At 37.0% G+C, this 21,769-nt stretch overlaps 1 protein-coding gene and 1 non-coding gene across 2 annotated transcripts; one reads left to right on the forward strand and one right to left on the reverse strand.

The window, feature by feature from the left end:
* Window positions 1-844: 844 nt before the first annotated feature.
* LOC113715811 (putative disease resistance RPP13-like protein 3) lies at window positions 845-3,550 on the reverse strand. Its single transcript, XM_027240113.1, has one exon. It carries the CDS (start codon window positions 3,548-3,550, stop codon window positions 845-847), a length of 2,706 nt encoding a protein of 901 aa, XP_027095914.1.
* A 14,359-nt stretch (window positions 3,551-17,909) lies between these two features.
* Window positions 17,910-18,016, forward strand: LOC113717497 (small nucleolar RNA R71). Its single transcript, XR_003454413.1, has one exon. It is a non-coding gene; the product is annotated as a small nucleolar RNA R71 (small nucleolar RNA).
* Window positions 18,017-21,769: the final 3,753 nt, after the last annotated feature.

Consider the following 21,769-nt stretch of genomic DNA (forward strand, 5'->3'; position numbering starts at 1 on the left):
CTTGCCTTTTTAGAGAAGTATATACATTTCCTTTAAGGCGATACATGTTATAGAATCAACTAACTAGTAATCATGAAGAATTAAAAGGGAGTGTCAAACTTAAAAACAGCATACAATCTTGGACTATCCATTACACACGACATTTGTACTAATTTTTGTAAACATGAAATTGCTACGAAAACATAAAAAAAAAAAAAACAATTACATGTAAGAATTATTATAAACGTTTTCCCCTCAGTAATGTTTTTCCCTTCAATGTTTATCCCAAACAACTTAAATGAACATCTTGTTATTAGAATCAAACAAATACCTCTAGATATTTTATTGAATTAGACATTTCCAATTCCCAAGAGTTTACCATCAGGATTTTTGAGGCCTATTGAAGACATGAACTTTTTTTTAAATTTTTTTTACTTGTATTAATATGATATATGCAATGTAAATTGATAGAGAGACAAATCCTATAAGGTACAGATGTAGGCACTGTTTAGTTACCCAAAAAATCATTAATAACAAAATAATCATTCCTTGCTTTTTTGAAATGTGAGATTTCAAATAATTAAAAAAAAAAGGACTTAAAAAGCTTGTCGGTTGGCCTCAATTATGTGACGAAAATAAAGAGTGAAATTATGGCAAAGCAAGTATGTTGAATTGGGGAAAATAAAAGTTATGTTGAATTAGAAACATTCTTTTATTTATTTAATTTGATAAAAAACTGGAAATAATTTTATTAATTACTACTCTGAAATTCAGCATACAGTGCAACATAAGGTGGAACAGGAGCCCCTTAATGGAGAGGATAAATAAGAGAGAGTACAAAGGTAGAAATACACATTCAAGACATTTATGCATAACCTTCCATTCTACGCCGCAAATAAACATATGATCTTCGTTTCTTCTGCGAGATGGTGGAGTCAAATATTCTGAGGTTAGGAACACTGGACACCATGTCCGCATCAAGCCTACTGATGAAATCTTCTTGCATGTCCACAAGCTCAAGCGTATCAAGAGTAGATATGTGCTTCAGCTCTTCCGGCAACTTCTCTAAATTGCGGCAGTCCCTGATTCTCAGGCACTGGAGCTGTGGCAATGCAGCTTTGTCCACCATTACTTCATCCAAATCACGTAAGAGGTCGAGCTCAAGGAATTTCAATTGGTGAAATCCATGCCTAGAAATGACTAGCTGTGGCCCCCCATACGCATCTTTCATTTCGAGGAACGATAGCTGTCCCAACTTCTCTAGTATTGGCATTGGGTCATTCATGAGATCTGTGTATTTCAAAGACAAGCGAGAGAGATTTGGAGGGAAATCAGGAGGCAGCATTCTCAAACCCACCCCATATAGCTTAAGCTCTGTTACATGATGGAGCTTAGAAAGTCCCGCTAGAGATGGCCACTGGTATCTTCCTCGAGCACGGTAAAGACGTAACATCTTTAGACTTCCAACCTCAGATAAATGCATGCAGAGTTTGTCTATCTCTGACTTGTCATCTACTACAATCCCCAGTTTCTGAAGACTTGTCAAAGTCATCATGTTATTGTGCATGATGTGATCAAAGCGTATGCCTAATAGAGTCTGGAGATTCTTCAATCCTTCAATCTTAAGAGGCACATTACATTTTATATCAGATGCATATAGATGCCGTAAACTTTCAAGCTTCCAAATGAAATTTGAGACTATCACTGGATGAAGGTTCCGTATGTCAAGAGTTTGTAGGCATCGCAAGCAACCGACGGAATGAGGGAGCCTACTAATGGATGTCTCTAATAAACTGAGGTACCTCAGAAGCCTGACTTCACCAATTTCTTTTGGCAAATTATACGGCATCTTAACATTCTCAAGGTCTAGTATCCTAAGCTTTCTGAAACTTTTGAAGCTAAGACTAATGTCTTCCCTGTCAAAACGGACATTGAAAAACAGTAGAGACCGGAGAGGAGGGGTCGAAGTCCAAAAATAATTTTTATCCCGAGGAAGAATATGAACAGCGAGGTACCTGGATATTTTATCATATCTGGTGTCGTGGATTTGAAAAAAATTTTCATCCTCTGCCTTTCTGATTGCAAGCTCTCGCAACAAATCATGGACTCTACAGCTTTTAATCCTCTCATCAACAGTCATTTCCGCCACCTGAACCATATTTCTGCTAAAAAGTTGTTCCAGATCATATGCTGCGATTTCCTCCAAATTTTCTGCATCTCTTTTCTGCATTATTCCCTCTGCAGCCCACATATGGATAAACTTTCGCACAGAAATCATGTAGTCTTCGGGAAACAAACCCAAATACAGAAAGCAAAATTTCAGATTGGAAGGAAGATCTGCATAACTTAATTCCAGAATTGCTGATACTCCACTCTGGCTCCTTGATAGGTTTGCGTTGAAGCTGTTGAGAACTTTCTCCCATTCACTCTTCAACCTTTTCTTTGTCAGTAGCAGCCCACCTATAACCGTGATGGCCAGTGGCAGACCAGCACATCTCCTTGCAATCTCTTTCCCTACTTCTTCCAAATCCAGAGGACACCCAGCATTATCCCCATGGCCTAAGGCCTTTCTAAGGAACAACTGCCAGCTATCTTCCTGCCCCAAAGTTTTCAAATCATGTGGGATACTCAGAGCATCTGCGTGTAAGGGAACACCCCTGTTGCGACTTGTAATTAGCAGTCTACTTGATGTATTAACGTCAGGAAAGGCCCTAGCAAGACAATCCCACGCTTCTTCCTTCCATACATCATCAAGTACCACAAGATAGCATTTATCTTGTAGATCTTGATAGAGCCTTCGTTCCAAGTCCTGCTCGTCCATCTTTTCCAACGTCTCAAGTAGCTTGTTATCCACTGTATTCAATTGCTTTATGATTGATCTCAGCATCTCTTTGTGACCGTAGCTTGAAGAGACGCAGACCCAAGCACGGCAATTGAATCCTTCCCTGACATCAGCATGGTTATAAACTTTTTTGGCTAGAGTTGTCTTACCAGCTCCTCCCATGCCGACGATTGAAACCACACGGCGGTTTTTGTCCTGTTTCAGAAGTTCTGCCACCAGGAATTTTGTAATCTCCTCGAAGCCCACTATATCCTTGTCCTCGCTAAAAGGAGAGGTTCGGCGAAGCCGTCGAAACTCCTCTCCTCGTGAACTCATTCCCTCTTCGAGATTTCTGATACCATACTTTTCGCGTCTATCAGCTATGTCATTGAGCCTCATCTGTAAAGATTCAATCTCTTTACCTATCTTGTAGAGGTTTACAATTTTCAAGGGATAATACGTCAATTTGGTGACGAGTCCCTTGTTCTTTGTGAAGAACTCAACTTTGCTGGCAAAGATCTCAATGATATCCTCCGCATCGTAGGCAGCAGCTCTGATTAAAGAAACCCAGTTGCGGATCCTCGCATCTTCATCTTGCCTCTGTTCTGCATCTTTCAGGAAGCACCGCATCCACTCCAGATCATTTCCAAGTCTTTCAACTTGTCGTCGAACATCTTTCAGGAAAACAGATTTTGTATGCAGCAGATCAACGGTTCTCCCAATGACAAGAGAGATGACAGAGTCAGCCATCTTGGTTAAAGCCTCAACAAGCTGTTGTTTTTACTGATCTCAGAAGAAGAGAGGTTGGACTATCGTGGTTCATTTTCTCTTCTCAGTTTTATCCTTATTTCATTGACTTGTACAGGAGCAATTATTCCAGGCAACAACCAATGTGGTTTTGCACTTTGGCGTTATTCACTGAAAACCAAACCAAATGAATTCTAGGAATCTTTGGGACAAATTTGCGCTTCCAAAACCCCGTAGGAGCAAAATAGAATCACTTTTAAAATGAACCACGAGAATGTGTCTATGCCTTAAAAATCTAAAATTCAGCCCAATCAAAAAAGAAATAATAAAAAAATAATTTCAGGTATGAGAAGATTTATTCATTTCAAAAGTACCCATCAACTATAATACTAATTAGATTAAATATTTGATCTAAATTGTTAATTCACTTATGGGGGCCATTACTAAACATGATCAACCAAAAAATTTTCATCATCCACAACAAAAAAATAACAACTTCCAAAATTTAACAAAACAAAAAATTTTGCCCAATACCTTAAGATTCTTGTTGTCACCAAAATTATAAGAAAAATTAGCGCAACCAAGATCTCCTTATATTTGATTCTTTTATTTATCAAGTACATAAATTGAAAAAAAGATGCCTAGTATGGGATCCATTTTTAGATGCCAAATTAGGCTTTATTTTTTACATTTCAAATTATGGTTAATTTAGTTTGTAAAAGGCTTAATTATTTCTCATATCCAAATCCTTTAATTTATCAAGTGATTTCTTTTATTTGTGGAGTGTATAAATTAGAAAAGATACACCTAGAATTGGCTCTATTTTTAGATGGCAAATTAATTAACTTTTACAATCCAAATTATGGTTAATGTAGTTAACAATCATTTAACTCTTTTTCTTCACATATATGTGTAAAATATCCTAAATTATAAGGATAATAGATTCATTTGACCATTAATGATGTAAGCATTGGATCTCAAATGACTGACAGGAATAAATAAAATTTCTAAAACCTAGGAGAGTATAGTGAAAATGTTAAAAACCTTAGGGAGGTTTCTGAAATTATCCCTTTGTCCAAAACCTCTCCATATTTAGTTTATTTTTGGTACTCTACCTGGAGATTTGTTGAGCGTGAAATCAGAGTTTGACCAGTTTGTCGGGCGAAAACGCTGGCCAACTTGATAACAATGTACAAAATAAGGAAAAGGGGTGCCCAATAAAGTCCTCGAAGGTGAAAACTCTGAGCAAACCAATGACTCAGTCAAAAGTAGTGTCTGCACGCCGTTGTGCTGCTGCTTTATACACTTGCAATCTATATACCTTGTTATCAGCGACAGTGCTTATTTAACGCATAACAAGTGTTCTTATTACACACGTGACTCGTAATAAAAATCTAAATTTGCTCTTTGAAGATAATTTACCTTGATGATGTATATGAGATTCATGGGAAATGAAATGTTCTTTCATTAACAGAAATATATCATATAACTAAGATCAAAACATTTGTTCACTTTTGTGAATCAGGGAGTTGGATTTTCGTTTCCGCATCATCGTCTAGTTCTTTTCTCAATTCAGTCCCTCAAATGGTGTTCGCCTGCTGATTAACTAGTCAGCATTCCCTTTGTTAATTTATTCCACTTTGGGTTTGAACTAAGTACTTTTGTCTCCTTCTATGGTAAAATATTAAATCATAAAGGAGTTATATGGTAAAACATAATACTATCCGAGATTAGTGTATCATGTATTTATAAAGGTAATTTTAATATTTTCAAAGGTTCCGTTACGAATGATAATTTCCATCACTTTAACATTTTAATCCAAATTATAAGGAAATTATGTATAATTTTTAAAACTATAGAGGAGTTATGTGAAAAAACGCTAAACCACAGGAAAGTAAAGTATAAATTGCCCGACTCTTTATCACTGTCAAGGCCCAAAATTAGGTCTATGATACACGTTTATACTTTAATCCATGGTCAAGCAAGGCCAATTTGAACATTTTTGCCTTTTTGAACTTTAAAGAAAACCATTTTGCATTAATTAAACATATATTGGAAGTAGAATAAAATATGATCCACGGAAAACATCTCTTTGATATGGCCTCGCATGAGATCCCACCAAACCACTTCAATCGTGAGTTAGAAAGAGCCAAAACAATGGCCATTATAATATGTTGTTTTGAATATTACGCATGAAATGAATAATCATACTATTATATGATTAAACCTATGTAGTTGCCCAAAAAAAAAAAAAAATTGTAGATAGGAAGGTTGGGCATTAAGGTGTTGACCTTGTCTTCTTACAATCTCAACCAACTTGTGAAATTGGACTCGATGTGTAGGGCTAAGCTCAATAAGCTTCAAGATCAATTTGTTGAGCATAACATGTCGCAGATGCAATTTGGCTTGGGCTTTCACTTAACTTGAAAAAGGAAAGTTCAGCCCTAGGAAAAAAGAAAGTTCAATAGCTTGAAAGAACATCCGCCTTTCCCAGCAGCATTTCGCTCTAAAATGCGTGTAATTCTCAAGAACTTTAACTTTCGAAAGCTTGTAAAGTATTTCATTTTGTTGAAAAATTGAGGAAGAAGTAACACTGGCATGCATGCATTGCGTTGGTAGTATATTATAATGTTTCATGTTGTTGATAAATTGAGCCAAGAAGCAATTTTGCCATGCATGTATCAGATGTTTCACCAGAATTATTATTTGTTTTCGTATGTTCATTTCGCATTCAAGAAGGATGGTCTAAGAGGGTCAGGAAACGAAAAAGGAAAAAGGACCAACAGTCTCTTCCAACCTTTATAATAGAGAGAAACATTTCGAGAGAATCCATCAAAGAGTCCAATATGTAAATTAAATGTTCTTTTATCATTTTTCGAATCAATATAGACATAATCCTTTACTCATGAATCTAACAAATCTCTCTTTTTATGAGTAATCCCTCATATTAAACTCAAATTTAATAATTCTTCTCCAAGCCCACTTATAATATTCCACGCAAACCCACCTTAACACCTAATGTCATCTTTTTCTTTCAATAATGGATCCACTCTTCTTCAACATCTAACTGCATTCTGGATCCCTGCCAACTCTTGGCTTCTTAGCTTAACACCAACCCGACCCTGTCAAACCATGGCACACTTAGGGGTGTGCAAAGTTTAAAAATTTCGATTTCGAAACTAATTTCGGATTGAATTCGGAATTTTGGTAATTCGGAAGTGAATTCGGTAATTCTGATTTCGAATTGATTGAAATCGGGTCGAATTCGAAAACATAATTTTTGAAATCGGTGATTCCGATTTCGAATTGAGAAAAATAGAAAATTCTGAAAATACAAAAATGCGGTCTCCGCCTCACTACCATCACCTCACGAGGCCCCAGTACCCGCGTTCGTTGAGTTAAGACTTGAGAGACTAGCAGCAGTAGCCGTAGCCTATGATTACTGACGGGATTTTTTTTATATCAATGCAAGTTTAATTCCGATTTTACACCCGTTGGACTGCAAGTATATAGGTCAAAATTGTAGTACAAGATGCATATCGGGTCGATCCACAAGGAGCAATTTAAACAATTACTAAGTCCTTGATTTCTCTATTATTTAGACATACAATTAATTTGAGCAGAGAAAGTATATTACTATAAGTTACAAATCTGATATACAACTCTAATTTAACAAATGCTCAATGCAAATTGGAGAAATTTCACGTAAAGATAAATCTAGGGAGGTAGATTCCACTTATGGCATAAACAACACAAATGAATGGATTTACTTCTTGTTATTATTCTTGTTTAAGCAGAGATTCATTTCTCAAAATTACCAAATCTCATTTTCATGATGAAATGGCCTAGAGCAATATAGATTTCCCTATTTTCATGGTGAAATACTACTACTACTCTGCTTTAATTCATGAAATGCTAAATAATTCACCTAAGTGTATTTCTATTTTCATGAACATACAACTCAAGCTCTACTCATGTGTTTCCATTGCCATTACCAATTCTCATTGAACAATAACAACTATAAACAAGCTATTGGTGATCAATCAATAACAAGTAATTACAGCTACACAAGTAGACAAGTTAACTCAAGATATAACAAGTGTAAATCACATTCAATTCAGATTACTTAGCCATAAGTTTCATCTACTCCCTAGATAAAAAGAATTAGCTACTCATGAATGATTTAACAATCAAACTCTCAAGTTTATAAATGTAAAACATCATAAAATACAAGTATAAGAAAGATAAAAGAAAGCTTAGCCAATTGAAGGTGAAACTCTCCAATTCCTGCTATGCTCTTGCAAAATATGATTACAAGTGAAAAAACTCCAACAAGATTTATCCAAGAACTCCTATCTAGAGAGAAAAATTGTTACAAGAAAGAAAATTAGCTACGTATGGTATTGCCTGGTTTCTCCCCTGTTTTTCTGCATAAAAAGTGGTAGAAATTTCATCCCTCTCACTTCATAATTTCCCCCATTCAGATTTTGTAAAAAGAAGTCAAAGATATGATTTTTTCTTTTTGTCTACACTCATTTGGTTTTCTCTTTTGTTGCAGAAGCATGTGCCACCGATTTCTGTCCCTCAAAATAGCTGGAAAAGTTGTGAGAAAGGTAAAGAAAAACGGCTGTGCCACTTGCTGAGTAGAGAGACAGATCCGAGCCTCGGATCCGAGGAGTGCAATTGGATCCGAGCTCGGATCTTGTGGATCCGAGGACATCTTCCTATAGATCCGAGGTCGGATCTTATGACCTCGGATGCATTGCTCCAGAAATACAGACGAGGACTCGGATCCCTCTTGCTCACACGGATCCGAGCTCGGATCCGTATTTTTTTTTTATTTTTGTTCTCTGCTTTTCCACTTCTTTCCTTTTTCTTCATTTTTGCTCCCAATCTCTTGTGCACTTTATCCTCTGAATGAATCTTACATTTCCTTCAGTTTATGCATGAATTCCATTCTTCAATAACCTTCACAATTTTACCAAATTAACGCATTAATCTTCTTATTTATCACATTTTTGCACCCTTAAATAATATTTAACCAATTATCACCAAAAGAGCTCAAATATGGCTTTAATCTTCTCAAAACATTCCAAAATTTTATGCTAAACCTGTGCCAAATGTACGTTAATTATTCATTTATCAAATTCCCCCACACTTGAATCATTGCTTATCCTCAAGCAATTTTACGCAAAACTTACTTCAATGACTCAATAGATAAAACAATTTACGAACTTTTGTCAAATTTAATTCCTCAAAAACTTAGAATTCAATCATTATGCAATTTCTCAAATTACACTAAATACTCATAATATTTAATTAAATAAAAATAATTATGCCTTAATTTCAACAAATTCAAATCAATCTCTCATTCTATCCTAATTCCACAAATGAGCAAATCATAGAGTCAATTTTATGGCCTTTCTCATCCCAAAACTCAACAATTTAGAGGGATTTATTCACACTTCATTTTATTTAAATAGTGAAAATGTCTTTTTACGCGAAAATCAACACTTTTAGGTGAAAATTCCCGGTTACTCAACATTTCACTTATTTAAATTGCTAAGCATACTCTTAATTCCAATACCTTTTTACGCGAATGTCGACATTTGTAAATGCCAACCCCCGGTTACTCAGTATGTGAATCATTGGAGTAGAGAAATAATAATATTTTTCTTCTTCTTTTTTTTTCTTTTTTTTTCCTCTAAATATAACTAAAGGAAGAATTTGGCATTGTCTTTGACTATATCAATCACTTACTTATAAAATTAAGTAAAAATGATAAATATCATTAATCTTGCAAAATTCGAAGCATAATTTTTCTTATTTAATCAAATATACTTTCTAAAATATAAAAATCTTAATTGCATAATAATTTATTCCAAGCCAAATAAGAACTAAACTTTTCCAAAATACACATAGCATTTTATCCAATGGAAGAATTAGACACTTAATCATTTTGGCCATTAGATTGGAAGAATTGCAATGAAAATTGGAAGATATTTTAGAAAAATTTTGACAAAGTTTCCCCATAAAATGGATGAAACTCCCTGCCAACAACCTCATTTACAAAAATTATGACAATATCTCCAAATATTATTCCAACAATTTTAAGCCATAATCAATTAAAATCATGCATTTCAAGACACAATCACCCATAAGATAAAATAATCCCTCCCCCACACTTAAAATCTACAATGTCCTCATTATAGAAAAAGGAAAAAGAAACTGAAACTTCCCTCTTATAGGTGGTGATGCAATTTGAATCCCTTAATCATCACGATCATCCACATTCTGCCGAAAATGAAACAACAAGAGTACCAACCACCATAAGTAGCACAAGATGATAAAACAAAAATAAAAACTCAAAGTTTGTCTTAACAAAAGAAAATAAAAAATAAAGAAATAAAAGATCTAATCCGCAATAGAGCATCATGGCTGCTCGGAACGAGGGTCTAGTGCCTCCTCGGCTCCATGAGTACCATGTGATGTACCAATGTGGCCCTCCTCCTGCTGAGGTGTCAGAGTAGGTGACCGACGGATATGGAAGTGATCCTCAATCGCACGAAGACGGCGGTCATGGCGGTCGAGGCGCTCAGTCATCATCCTCTCGGTCTGGTCAATGCGCTCGACGACACGTGTCTCCATACAACAAATGGCATTAAGGAGCTCTTGCCACTTGGAATGTGGTGGCGGAGGTGGCGGTCGGGGAACGGGAGGAGGAAGTGGCTGCTGCGTCTCCGCCTCTTGAGTTTCCACGTGTGGTTCCATGTGCGGTAGAGGTTGAGCAGAGGTCGATGCCTCTCCAGTGTCTCGAACTAGTGTAGCTCCAAAGTCCGTAGGAATGCCCAAGGCTTTGAGTATAGAAGTGTTAACCTCCTCGGCAGACCTGGTGACTATAGCTCGCTCAGTTCCAAGAGGAACCTTTAGCTTCTCAAAAAGAAGAGATAAGAGTCTGGGAAACCCGAAGCAGGTTTCGCCGGCCTTCATGCGAGCTGTGGTCCTCATATAGCTGATGATGATGCTGGGTAAAGGTATACCGGTCAGCTGCGCTCCCACACCATGCATCATTTTGTCCAAGAAATAGAGGTTGCTGTTGCGGAGCTCCCGTTTTCAACTTCTCTTGGGTACCACATTGAAGGCAAAGAGGTAGAAGATTAGGTGGTACCTATGCTCGAAGGAATCGGCGTAAACTGTGAGCTTCTTCGCCGTTCCTCGCTCCCTATACTGGCCCTTGAGGCGTCCAACCGCCTCTCCCACCTGCCAAGGGTCTCGAGCCTTGAACTCCTTGGTCAATTTGATATCCTCTCCGTCGTCTTTGAGTTTGACAAAGTGTCTCAGTGTATCTCGATTGATAGCCACTCTCTTGCCTCGAACCTGCGAGACGATGAGATTACCACTGTGGCTTTGTTTATTTTCTACATTGGCGTAGAACTCCCGGACCAGGTTGGGGTAGTAGTGTTTGGGCAATTGAAGGATGTTCTCCCATCCTAGTCTCTTGAATGCTGTAGAAATATGATAGTGTGCGTCCACCTCCGGTGCCAAGTGTTTCTCAATGATGATTTCTTTGTCCAGGCCGGCTTCGTACCACTGTTGGTTTTCAAGTGAAGTGAATCGCGTGGTATCGTAGTCCGGAATTGGTTCCTCATGGCTCGTAGATGCCCTCTTACGCCGTGAGCGTGGAGGTGACTCAGGTGAAGGAGATTCCTCTTCAGGGGACTCCTCTTGCAACGAAGGTGTATGTTCCTCACTTGACGAAGATGGAGGTGTCGGTACTCTAGACCTTCTTGTGCGAGCCATAATGCCTATACCAAAAAGAAGATGAATGTTCATTAGAAATCGTATAGATTTGCTTAAATAAGAATTTAAGAAAATTTCGGCAGAGTTTCCCCTGAAAAAGGGCTAAACTCCCTGCCAACATATACCCAAATGGAAATAAATATACTTCCTAACAATTCTTAAATCCAATTCCTGCGTTTACAAAGGATATGACCAATAAAAGAAGCATTTCATGCATATTACGTGCAAACAATTGAAAATTATATCCATAAACACACAAACACTTGAGAATATCTCCATTCCCATTTATAACACTCAATGTACATACATATGAGTTCCAATTCATCCAAACAAATGCTAATTATCTTAAGTAAAAGTGGTTCAATGTGGTCAACTTGATCAGGGACACACTCTTTTATCCCATAGGCTATTGTTCTAATGAGAGCATATCATGTTCAATTGATATGTTAGTGACTTATACCTCTCGAAACAAGTTCATATAGTCTATGAAAGTAAAATTCACAATTCTAAGTCAATAAAATACTCAAGCCCAAAAATTGAGAAAGAAATCTCAAAAATTATCACCAAATCCACAATTTTTCTCAAAAATAAACATAAAACTAGTTGTAACAATCTATTTAAGTGCAATGTAGCACAATTGTATCAAGAAGTTCTAACAAATACAAATTTATCACAATATACCCAAGAAATAGAAAAATGCAAAATTAGAGATTATGTAAACTCAAAGAAAATTGCAAATTGTTACCTCAAATGTGTAGAGTGATGATGGAGGATGATAATGATGCAAAAATGGAAGACAAACAAGCCCAAATTTGACCTCAAATTGCAAGATTTCAGTTTGGCCCTATTTCACGTCTTGAAGATCAAAACCCCTCTTTTTGATGTTTTTGATTCGAAATTATTGAGGGTTAATGCTCCCAAGAGGTTAGGGAAGGGGTTTGTTGTGAAAGATTGGAGATTTGATGGATGAAATGGAAGATTAGAAAAAGGGGTGTAGGGTTTCGGTGGGACGAAGAAGAAGAAAGCTGGAAAAATGAGGAACCGAGCCCTCGGTTTCACTGATATCGCGAACCGATCCGAGCTCGGATCGGTTCTGCAGGCCCTCGGATCCTACAGGCCTCGGATCCACTGTTACAGAAGTTTATCCGAGGTCTCGGATCCAACTGAATTGGTATGATCCGAGCTCGGATCTCCTGTGTTGAAATTTTATCTTCAATGGATCCGAGGTCGGATCCTTCTGGGTTTTTGAGGATCCGAGCTCGGATCAGCAAAATTCTGCACTAATTGCAGAAACTGCAATTTTTCAAATATTTCTCCCTTTTCCGGCAAATTTCAAATTATACACTTGACATGCTTTTTATCAAAACCAACCTTCCACGCACATGTAATATACCATAAACACAATATCCAAACTCTTAAAACACATCAAACACATCTTCATTGAAAATCAAGGGGTGAGGTTCTTTGATCATTTTTGCTCTTTGATACCAAAATGGCATTTTTGGGCATTAAATGCACATCAACCAAAAGTCACTCAAATATATTTGAAATGCACAATGTATATGTATGCATGGGAGTTTTAAACGCTTAAAACACAAGTTGATAAGAAAACCTCCCTTTTTACACTTGCTCTTCAATTATTCTTCCAAAATGGGTGATAATCCCTGCCATCTCTCCTACAAACAAGTGAAATACAACTAATTAGTCAAATAAATCATACCAAAATTTAGAAAAAAACACATAAAAATACGCAAATAAACTATTATTATTGGGTTGCCTCCCAATGAGCGCTTTTGTTTATAGTCGTTAGCTCGACTTTCCTATAACTTCTTCAACTCTCCATTGCATTTCCTAAGGAGTAAATTACTCCTTTAGGAACCTTTTCTCCGGCCAAATACAACTTCAATCTTTGGCCATTTACTTTGAATGAGGCACCATTTTCTCCTTTAATTCCCACTGCTTCATATGGAAACATTCGAACCACTTCAAATGGCCGGACCATCGAGATTTAAGCTTTCCAGGAAATAATTTTAGCCTTGAGTTAAACAGTAACACCTTTTGCTCTTCTTGAAAATGTTTAGGAAGAATGTGCTTATCATGCCAAAATTTTACCTTTTCTTTATAAATCTTGGCATTCTCATATGAGATTAGCCGTGATTCCTCCAATTCACTTAACTCAAGCATTCTCTTCTCACCTGCAGATTTAAAATCAAAATTAATAGCCTTAACAGCCCAATAAGCTTTATGTTCTATTTCTACAGGTAAATGACATGCTTTCCCATAAACGAGCTTATATGGAGACATTCCCAACGGCGTTTTAAATGCCGTTCTATATGCTCATAAAGCATCTTCAAGCTTATTTGACCAATCCTTCTTTGAGCGGTTAACCGTTTTCTCTAAAATGAGCTTAATTTCCCGGTTGGCCAACTCCGCTTGGCCATTGGCTTGAGAATGAAAAGGGAGTGACTTTTTATGCCTGCATCCATATTTAAGCAACAAAGTGTCAATAATTTTATTACAAAAATACTTACCTTCATCGCTGATTATTGCCTTTGGGACTCCGAATCTGCAAAATATGTTCCGTTTAAGGAACTTAAGTACAACTTTAGCATCATTAGTTTGTGAAGGAATGGCCTCCATCCATTTAGAAACATAATCGACTGCTAAGAGAATGTACTTATTATTATATGAACTCGGAAATGGTCCCATAAAATCAATGCCCCAAACATCAAATAACTCAACTTTCAAATATGTAGTCAAAGGCATTTCATTTTTTCTTGAGATATTACCGGTTCTTTGGCATTGATCACAACTTTTAACCCAATTTCTAGTGTCACGGTACATAGTAGGCCAATAAAATCCAGATTGCCATATCTTTGCTACGATTTTAGTGGTACTAAAATGACCTCCCGTTTCAAGGGTACGACAATGCATTAAAATACGATGTACCTCCTCCTCCGGAATACATCTTCTAATTATTCTATCTGCACAATGTTTGTAAAAGAATGGTTCCTCCCAGAAGTAATGTTTAGCGTCATTTAAGAATTTCTTCCTTTGATGAAAATTCAGATCACTAGGTATTACTCCACTTACTATAAAATTAACTAAATCAGCATACCATGGTGATTTATAAATTGCCATTAAGAGCTCATCTGGAAATTCTTCTTTAACGATTGAATGGTCTTCTTTAGGCAAGTTCTCCAATCTCGAAAGATGATCAGCAACTAAATTCTCGGATCCTTTTTTATCTTTGATCTCCAAGTCAAATTCCTGCAATAATAAAATCCATCTAATTAGTCGCGATTTTGCATCTTTCTTATTTAACAAATATTTGAGTGCTGCATGATCAGTATAAATGATAACTTTAGATCCTACTAAATACGATCTAAACTTATCCAATGCAAAAATCACTGCTAGCAACTCTTTCTCTGTCGTTGCATAGTTGACTTGGGTTTCATTTAACATTTTGCTTGCATAGTAAATGACATGAAGTCGCTTATCATGTTTTTGCCCAAGAACAGCCCTAACTGCAAAGTCACTTGCATCACACATTAATTCGAATGGTACGCTCCAATCCGGTGATGCTATTATGGGTGCCGAGACAAGTTCCTTCTTCAACCTATTAAAAGCAAGTAAACGCTCATCATTAAAGTGAAAAGAAACATCTTTTGCAAGTAATTCACATAAAGGTTTAGCAATCTTGGAGAAATTCTTAATAAACCGCCGATAAAATTCCACATGTCCAAGAAAGCTGCGAATTCCTTTTACATTGGTGGGAGGGGGTATTCTCTCAATAACCTCTATTTTGGCTTGATCAACCTCAATACCTTCTGAAGATATTTTATGGCCAAGCACAATACCCTCACAAACCATGAAATGACACTTTTCCCAATTAAGTACGAGGTTTGTTTCTTCACATCTCTGCAAAATTAGATCTAAATTGTTAAGACAATCGTCATAAGTAGATCCAAATACAGAAAAATCATCCATGAAAATTTTCATAATTTTCTCATTAAAATCAGAGAAAATTGCCATCATGCATCGTTGGAAGGTGGCCGGTGCATTGCACAGTCCAAAAGGCATCCTTCTAAATGCAAAAGTGCCGTACGGACAAGTGAAAGTAGTTTTCTCTTGATCTTCTGGTGCAATGACTATTTGATTGTATCCTGAAAAACCATCCAAGAAACAATAGAATTCATATCCGGCCAATCTTTCTACCATTTGATCAAGAAAGGGTAAAGGAAAGTGATCCTTTCTAGTAGCTGCATTCAATTTTCTGTAATCTATACAAACTCTCCACCCAACCATGACTCTAGAGGGAATCATTTCATCATTTTTACCATGAACTATGGTTATCCCCCCTTTCTTTGGTACTACATGTATAGGAGAAATCCAAACACTATCAGAAATTGGAAAAATTATACCTGCATCCAACCATTTAAGGATTTATACTCTTACCACTTCTTTCATATTTGGATTTAACCTTCTTTGACTTTCCACCACTGGTTTAGAATTCTCCTCCAATAAAATCCGGTGCATACAAATAGTTGGACTAATCCCTTTGATATCGGAAATTGTCCATCCTATAGCCTTTAAATGCTTCCTCAAAACACGTAGTAGCTTGTCTAGTTGTTTCTCATCTAATGTTGCATTGACGATTACCGGCAATGTTTCATTTTCTCCAAGAAACGCATATTTGAGGTGTTTAGGCAGTGGTTTAAGCTCAAACTGTGGTGCTTGCTCACATGATGGTGGGGGTAGCCCTTTGCTCAGTCCTAACTCCTCATAAGCATTTCTCCTTTTGTAAGGAACCTGTGCCTACAAAAATTCAGTAATTTCTTCAACTTGTTCCTCTTGTATACCTATACCATTAATACAAAGTTCAAGAGAATCATTATCAAGATTGACTCGACTCATTTCTAATGCCAATTCATCACATATGTCAACCGAGTAAACATGGTCAGTGAAAGAGGGATATTTCTCCACTTTACTCAAGTCAAATTCCACTTCCTCTTCACCGATTTGGAACTTAAACTTACCTCGTTTGACATCTATTATTGTACCTGCAGTGGCTAGAAATGGTCTACCAAGTATAATAGGTACATTTACATCTTCCTCCATATCTAAAACAACAAAATCAACGGGAATAATGAATTTCTGTACTTTAATGAGTACATTCTCCAATACGCCCATTGGATGTCTAATAGACCTGTCAGCCAATTGCAACGAAATGTTAGTACGTTTCAACTCTTTCAATCCCAGTTGCCTAGCCACAGTCAAAGGAATCAAGGACACACTTGCACTAAGGTCACAAAGTGCTTTAGAAAATTCTACGTTACCAATAGTGCAAGGAACTGTGAAACTTCCTGGATCTTTCAACTTGGGTGGCAATTTATTTTGGATAATTGCACTACATTCTTCCGTTAATGCAATTGTCTCACTATCTACCAACTTTCTTTTCTTGGTCATGATCTCTTTGAGAAACTTTGCATATGAAGGAATCTGCAAAATAGCATCCACAAAAGGAATGTTAATATGCAATTGTTTAAAAATGTTAACAAATTTCTCAAATTCTTTGTCATTTCTTGAAGGCTTCAATCTGTAAGGGAATGGCACCGGTGGAGGAATTGGTGTTACATCTTCATTTTGTGGTTCATTTTCTTCCTCCTTTTCTTTCCCTTTAAAGTTCTTGCTTTCCTCTCCTAACTCATTCAATTGCTTATTTTCTCCTCTCTCAAACCTGTTCCTCTTTTCAACTACCGGCAATTCACCTACTTCCTTACCACTACAAAGGGTTATAGCTTTCACATGCTCCCTTGGGTTCACCTCAGTCTTACTAGGTAAATCTCCTTGGTTGCGATTGTTAACCGCATTAGCAATTTGTCCCAATTGGACCTCAACATTCCTGTACATATTGGTGAGCTGATCCATTCTTCCCTCAATTCTTTCAAACCGTTGAGTGGTGGCATCAGCTAGCTTTTCAATTTTATCATTTGATACATTTGCTAGCTTCTTAATTGTCAATTCCCAAGCTGGTTTAGACTCCTGAAGTGGTTGCTTTGGTTGAAAATTCGGTGGATTAATTGGTTTTTGTTGGTTCCCTTGATCCTTCTATCCAAAATTCGGGTGATTTCGCCATCCTGGATTATATGTATTGGAGTATGGGTTGTTTTGAGGTGGACGGTTGTAATTGTTGAGATATTGAACCTGTTCACTGCTAGAGCACAAAAATTCATCATGATCTCCGCCACAAGTAGTACAACATGCAACAACTACTCCTTGATTAGAACTAGAACCAACTTTCCTATTAAACATCTTAACCACATTATCCATTTTTGCACTCAACATATTCAAAGTATCTACTTCAAGCATACCTGCGGTTCTCCTTGTATTACCTCGTTCATTTGCCCATTGGTAGTTGTTAGCAGCCATTTCTTCTATCAATTGTTGAGCTTCCTCAGCTGTCTTTCCCATCAATGCTCCTCCCGCTGCTGCATCTACATGTGTCTTTGTTGGATATGTGAGACCATTGTAAAATGTTTGGACCACTAGCCAATTTGGTAAACCATGATGAGGACATCTTCGTTGCAATTCCCGGTAGCGCTCCCAAGTTTCATACAATGTCTCTCCTTCCTGTTGAGTGAAACTGGTTATATCCATTCTTAGTTTAGCAGTTTTTCCAGGTGGAAAGAATTTATTTAGGAAAGGCTTAGCTAATTCATCCCAAGTTGTAAAAGTATTTGGAGGGTGAGATTGTAACCAAATCTTGGCCCTGTCCCTTAATGAGAATGGAAACAATTGAAGTTTTAATTGCATCATCACTAACACCATTAAACTTAATTGTATCACAAATTTCAAGAAAAGTTGACAAGTGAGAATTTGGATCTTCGGTAGCATTACCTCCATATTGAGATTATTGTACCATTTGAATCAATGATGGTTTAATCTTAAAATTATTTGCATTTACCGTTGGCCTTGCAATGCTAGTTTGTGAATCTTGTGTTCCCGGTAAAGCAAAATCTCGTAGAACTCGCCTATTTGGGTGATTTTCCACCATTTCTTCTTCAAAATTCTATCAAGATATTTTCTATTGGCTGCCAAACCTCTTGTTCCTCTTGATGCAGTGTATTCCTCCTTTGTTTTCGTAATGTTCTTTCAATTTCAGGATCAAAAGGTGCGATTTCTTGATTTGATCGGTGCATACACTACCAATAAAAATAAGAGAAATTTTTGCAGTTTTAATTCAACAACTTCAATTAAAACAATGAAAATTTCTAAATTAATAGAGATGACTAGGCCCTAATATTGTCTCTTCCCGGCAACGGCGCCAAAAACTTGACGGGATTTTTTATATCAATGCAAGTTTAATTTCGATTTTACACCCGTTGGACTGCAAGTATACATGTCAAAATTGTAGTACAAGATGCATATCGGGTCGATCCACAAGGAGCAATTTAAACAATTACTAAGTCCTTGATTTCTCTATTATTTAGACATACAATTAATTTGAGCGGAGAAAGTATATTACTATAAGTTACAAATCTGATATACAACTCTAATTTAACAAATGCTCAATGCAAATTGGAGAAATTTCACGTAAAGATAAATCTAGGGAGGTAGATTCCACTTATGGCATAAACAACACAAATGAATGGATTTACTTCTTGTTATTATTCTTGTTTAAGCAGAGATTCATTTCTCAAAATTACCAAATCTCATTTTCATGATGAAATGGCCTAGAGCAATATAGATTTCCCTATTTTCATGGTGAAATACTACTACTACTCTGCTTTAATTCATGAAATGCTAAATAATTCACCTAAGTGTATTTCTATTTTCATGAACATACAACTCAAGCTCTACTCATGTGTTTCCATTGTCATTACCAATTCTCATTGAACAATAACAACTATAAACAAGCTATTGATGATCAATCAATAACAAATAATTACAGCTACACAAGTAGACAAGTTAACTCAAGATATAACAAGTGTAAATCACATTCAATTCAGATTACTTAGCCATAAGTTTCATCTACTCCCTAGATAAAAAGAATTAGCTACTCATGAATAATTTAACAATCAAACTCTCAAGTTTATAAATGTAAAACATCATAAAATACAAGTATAAGAAAGATAAAAGAAAGCTTAACCAATTGAAGGTGAAGCTCTCCAATTCCTGCTATGCTCTTGCAAAATATGATTACAAGTGAAAAAACTCCAACAAGGTTTATCCAAGAACTCCTATCTAGAGAGAAAAATTGTTACAAGAAAGAAAATTAGCTACGTATGGTATTGCCTGGTTTCTCCCCTGTTTTTCTGCATAAAAAGTGGTAGAAATTCCATCCCTCTCATTTCATAATTTCCCCATTCAGATTTTGTAAAAAGAAGTCAAAAATATGATGTTTCTTTTTGTCTACACTCATTTGGTTTTCTCTTTTGTTGCAGAAGCATGTGCCACCGATTTCTGTCCCTCAAAATAGTTGGAAAAGTTGTGAGAAAGGTAAAGAAAAACGGCTGTGCCACTTGCTGAGTAGAGAGACAGATCCGAGCCTCGAATCCGAGGAGTGCAATTGGATCCGAGCTCGGATCTTGTGGATCCGAGGACATCTTCCTATAGATCCGAGGTGGACATCTTCCTATAGATCCGAGGTTGGATCTTATGACCTCGGATGCATTGCTCCAGAAACACAGACGAGGGCTCGGATCCCTCTTGCTCACACGGATCCGTATTTTTTTTTTATTTTTGTTCTCTGCTTTTCCACTTCTTTCCTTTTTCTTCATTTTTGCTCCCAATCTCTTGTGCACTTTATCCTCTGAATGAATCTTACATTTCCTTCAGTTTATGTATGAATTCCATTCTTCAATAACCTTCACAATTTTACCAAATTAACGCATTAATCTTCTTATTTATCACATTTTTGCACCCTTAAATAATATTTAAGCAATTATCACCAAAAGAGCTCAAATATGGCTTTAATCTTCTCAAAACATTCCAAAATTTTATGCTAAACCTGTGCCAAATGTACGTTAATTATTCATTTATCAATTATTTCAGCTAGTTGAGAGAAACTAGAAATCAATTTCATTATTATTATTTTCTCCCCACTGCACTGCACTGGTCTAATACACTAATAAATTAAGTCTAAACAGTAGCAGCAGTCTCCGCCTCCTCCTCCACCAGTTCAAGTTGAGGGCTAAGAAGGCTTTTATCTCTCCATCATCTGTGAGGGGAGAGGATCCGAAGAAGAAGGGGCAGGCCCAAATCAGATCATCGACGATGGCAGGTCTACTCTACCTTGTGTTCTCATCCTTAGCTCTACTCTCCTTGGGACTCTACCATCTCATCTGCGCCACCAAGAACCACCTCAAATCTCCCCGAGATTACACCGCTAGACCTTACCACCCTCTCCCCAACGGCATCCACCGCCTCCTCCGCCATCTCTTGCTCTACCTCCTCATCCTTTGCCTCCTCGTCGCCTTCACCCACCAAACCCTCGTGTCCTCCGATTCCGACCCCCTCCTCAAGCGCCGCACCCTCGTCCACCACTTCACGTCCCTCCAGTCCGCAGCCATACTCCTCCTCGCCCTCACCCTCCTTCTGTCTGAGTCCACCCCTCTCTTCCCATCCTTACCTCCAGATCGCTTCTTCGGCCTCGCCTTTGCCATCTTCTTCCTCCACTACTCCCATCTCCTCAGCCTCCGTCTCTGTCCAGACCTCCCCTTCCTCATCTATTCATTCTAATTCCCTCCCCAGTTCGAAAAAAAAGGAATTCGGTGAATTCGGAACTCACCGAATTTCGAATTCAATTCGGTATCGAATTCGAAATCAGAATTGGCCATTTCGAAATCGAATTCGGTCGAGGAAATTCCAGTCAAAATTTCAAAAATTTTCGATTTCAAACTTCCGAATTATCGCTTTCGATTTCGATGCACAACCCTAGGCACACTTGGTCCAACACTAGCCAAATTTCTTAACACTTTAGCACTTCGATCCACCAGCAAGAAGAGAATTTTCAACAGTCCAACTCTGAAAAGAATCCACTTGCCTATAAGTAGTCCAGTCTTGCAACCTGAGACTCTGATACCAATTTGATAGGGAGAAACACTTCAAAAGAGTCTATCAAAGAGCTCAATATGTAAGTCAGGAACACAACTCTGACAAAAAGATTTAAACTATTAGTTTTCGGACCTTTACTTATATATTAAGTGCTCTTTCTATATTTCTCAAATCAATGTGGGACATAATTTTTTACTCATGAACCTAACATCTTATCCACAATTCCAATAAGGAGGTCTAGAAAAGAATTTAAGTGCAATAGATTTTACCGTTAGGGTGGTTATTCATATTTAACCTTTGATGAAAATCATCACCTATTAAATCTAAAATCTATATGACGATTATTAAGAAATAAATTAACAA

The sequence above is a fragment of the Coffea arabica genome, chromosome 11c (genome assembly GCF_036785885.1).
Source record: "Coffea arabica cultivar ET-39 chromosome 11c, Coffea Arabica ET-39 HiFi, whole genome shotgun sequence".
NCBI classification, from domain to species: domain Eukaryota; kingdom Viridiplantae; phylum Streptophyta; class Magnoliopsida; order Gentianales; family Rubiaceae; genus Coffea; species Coffea arabica.

Coding starts and splice junctions, on each gene's coding strand:
- LOC113715811 (XM_027240113.1), bottom strand. CDS start 3,550: ATGGCTGACTCTGTCATCTCTCTTGTCATTGGGAGAACCGTTGATCTG.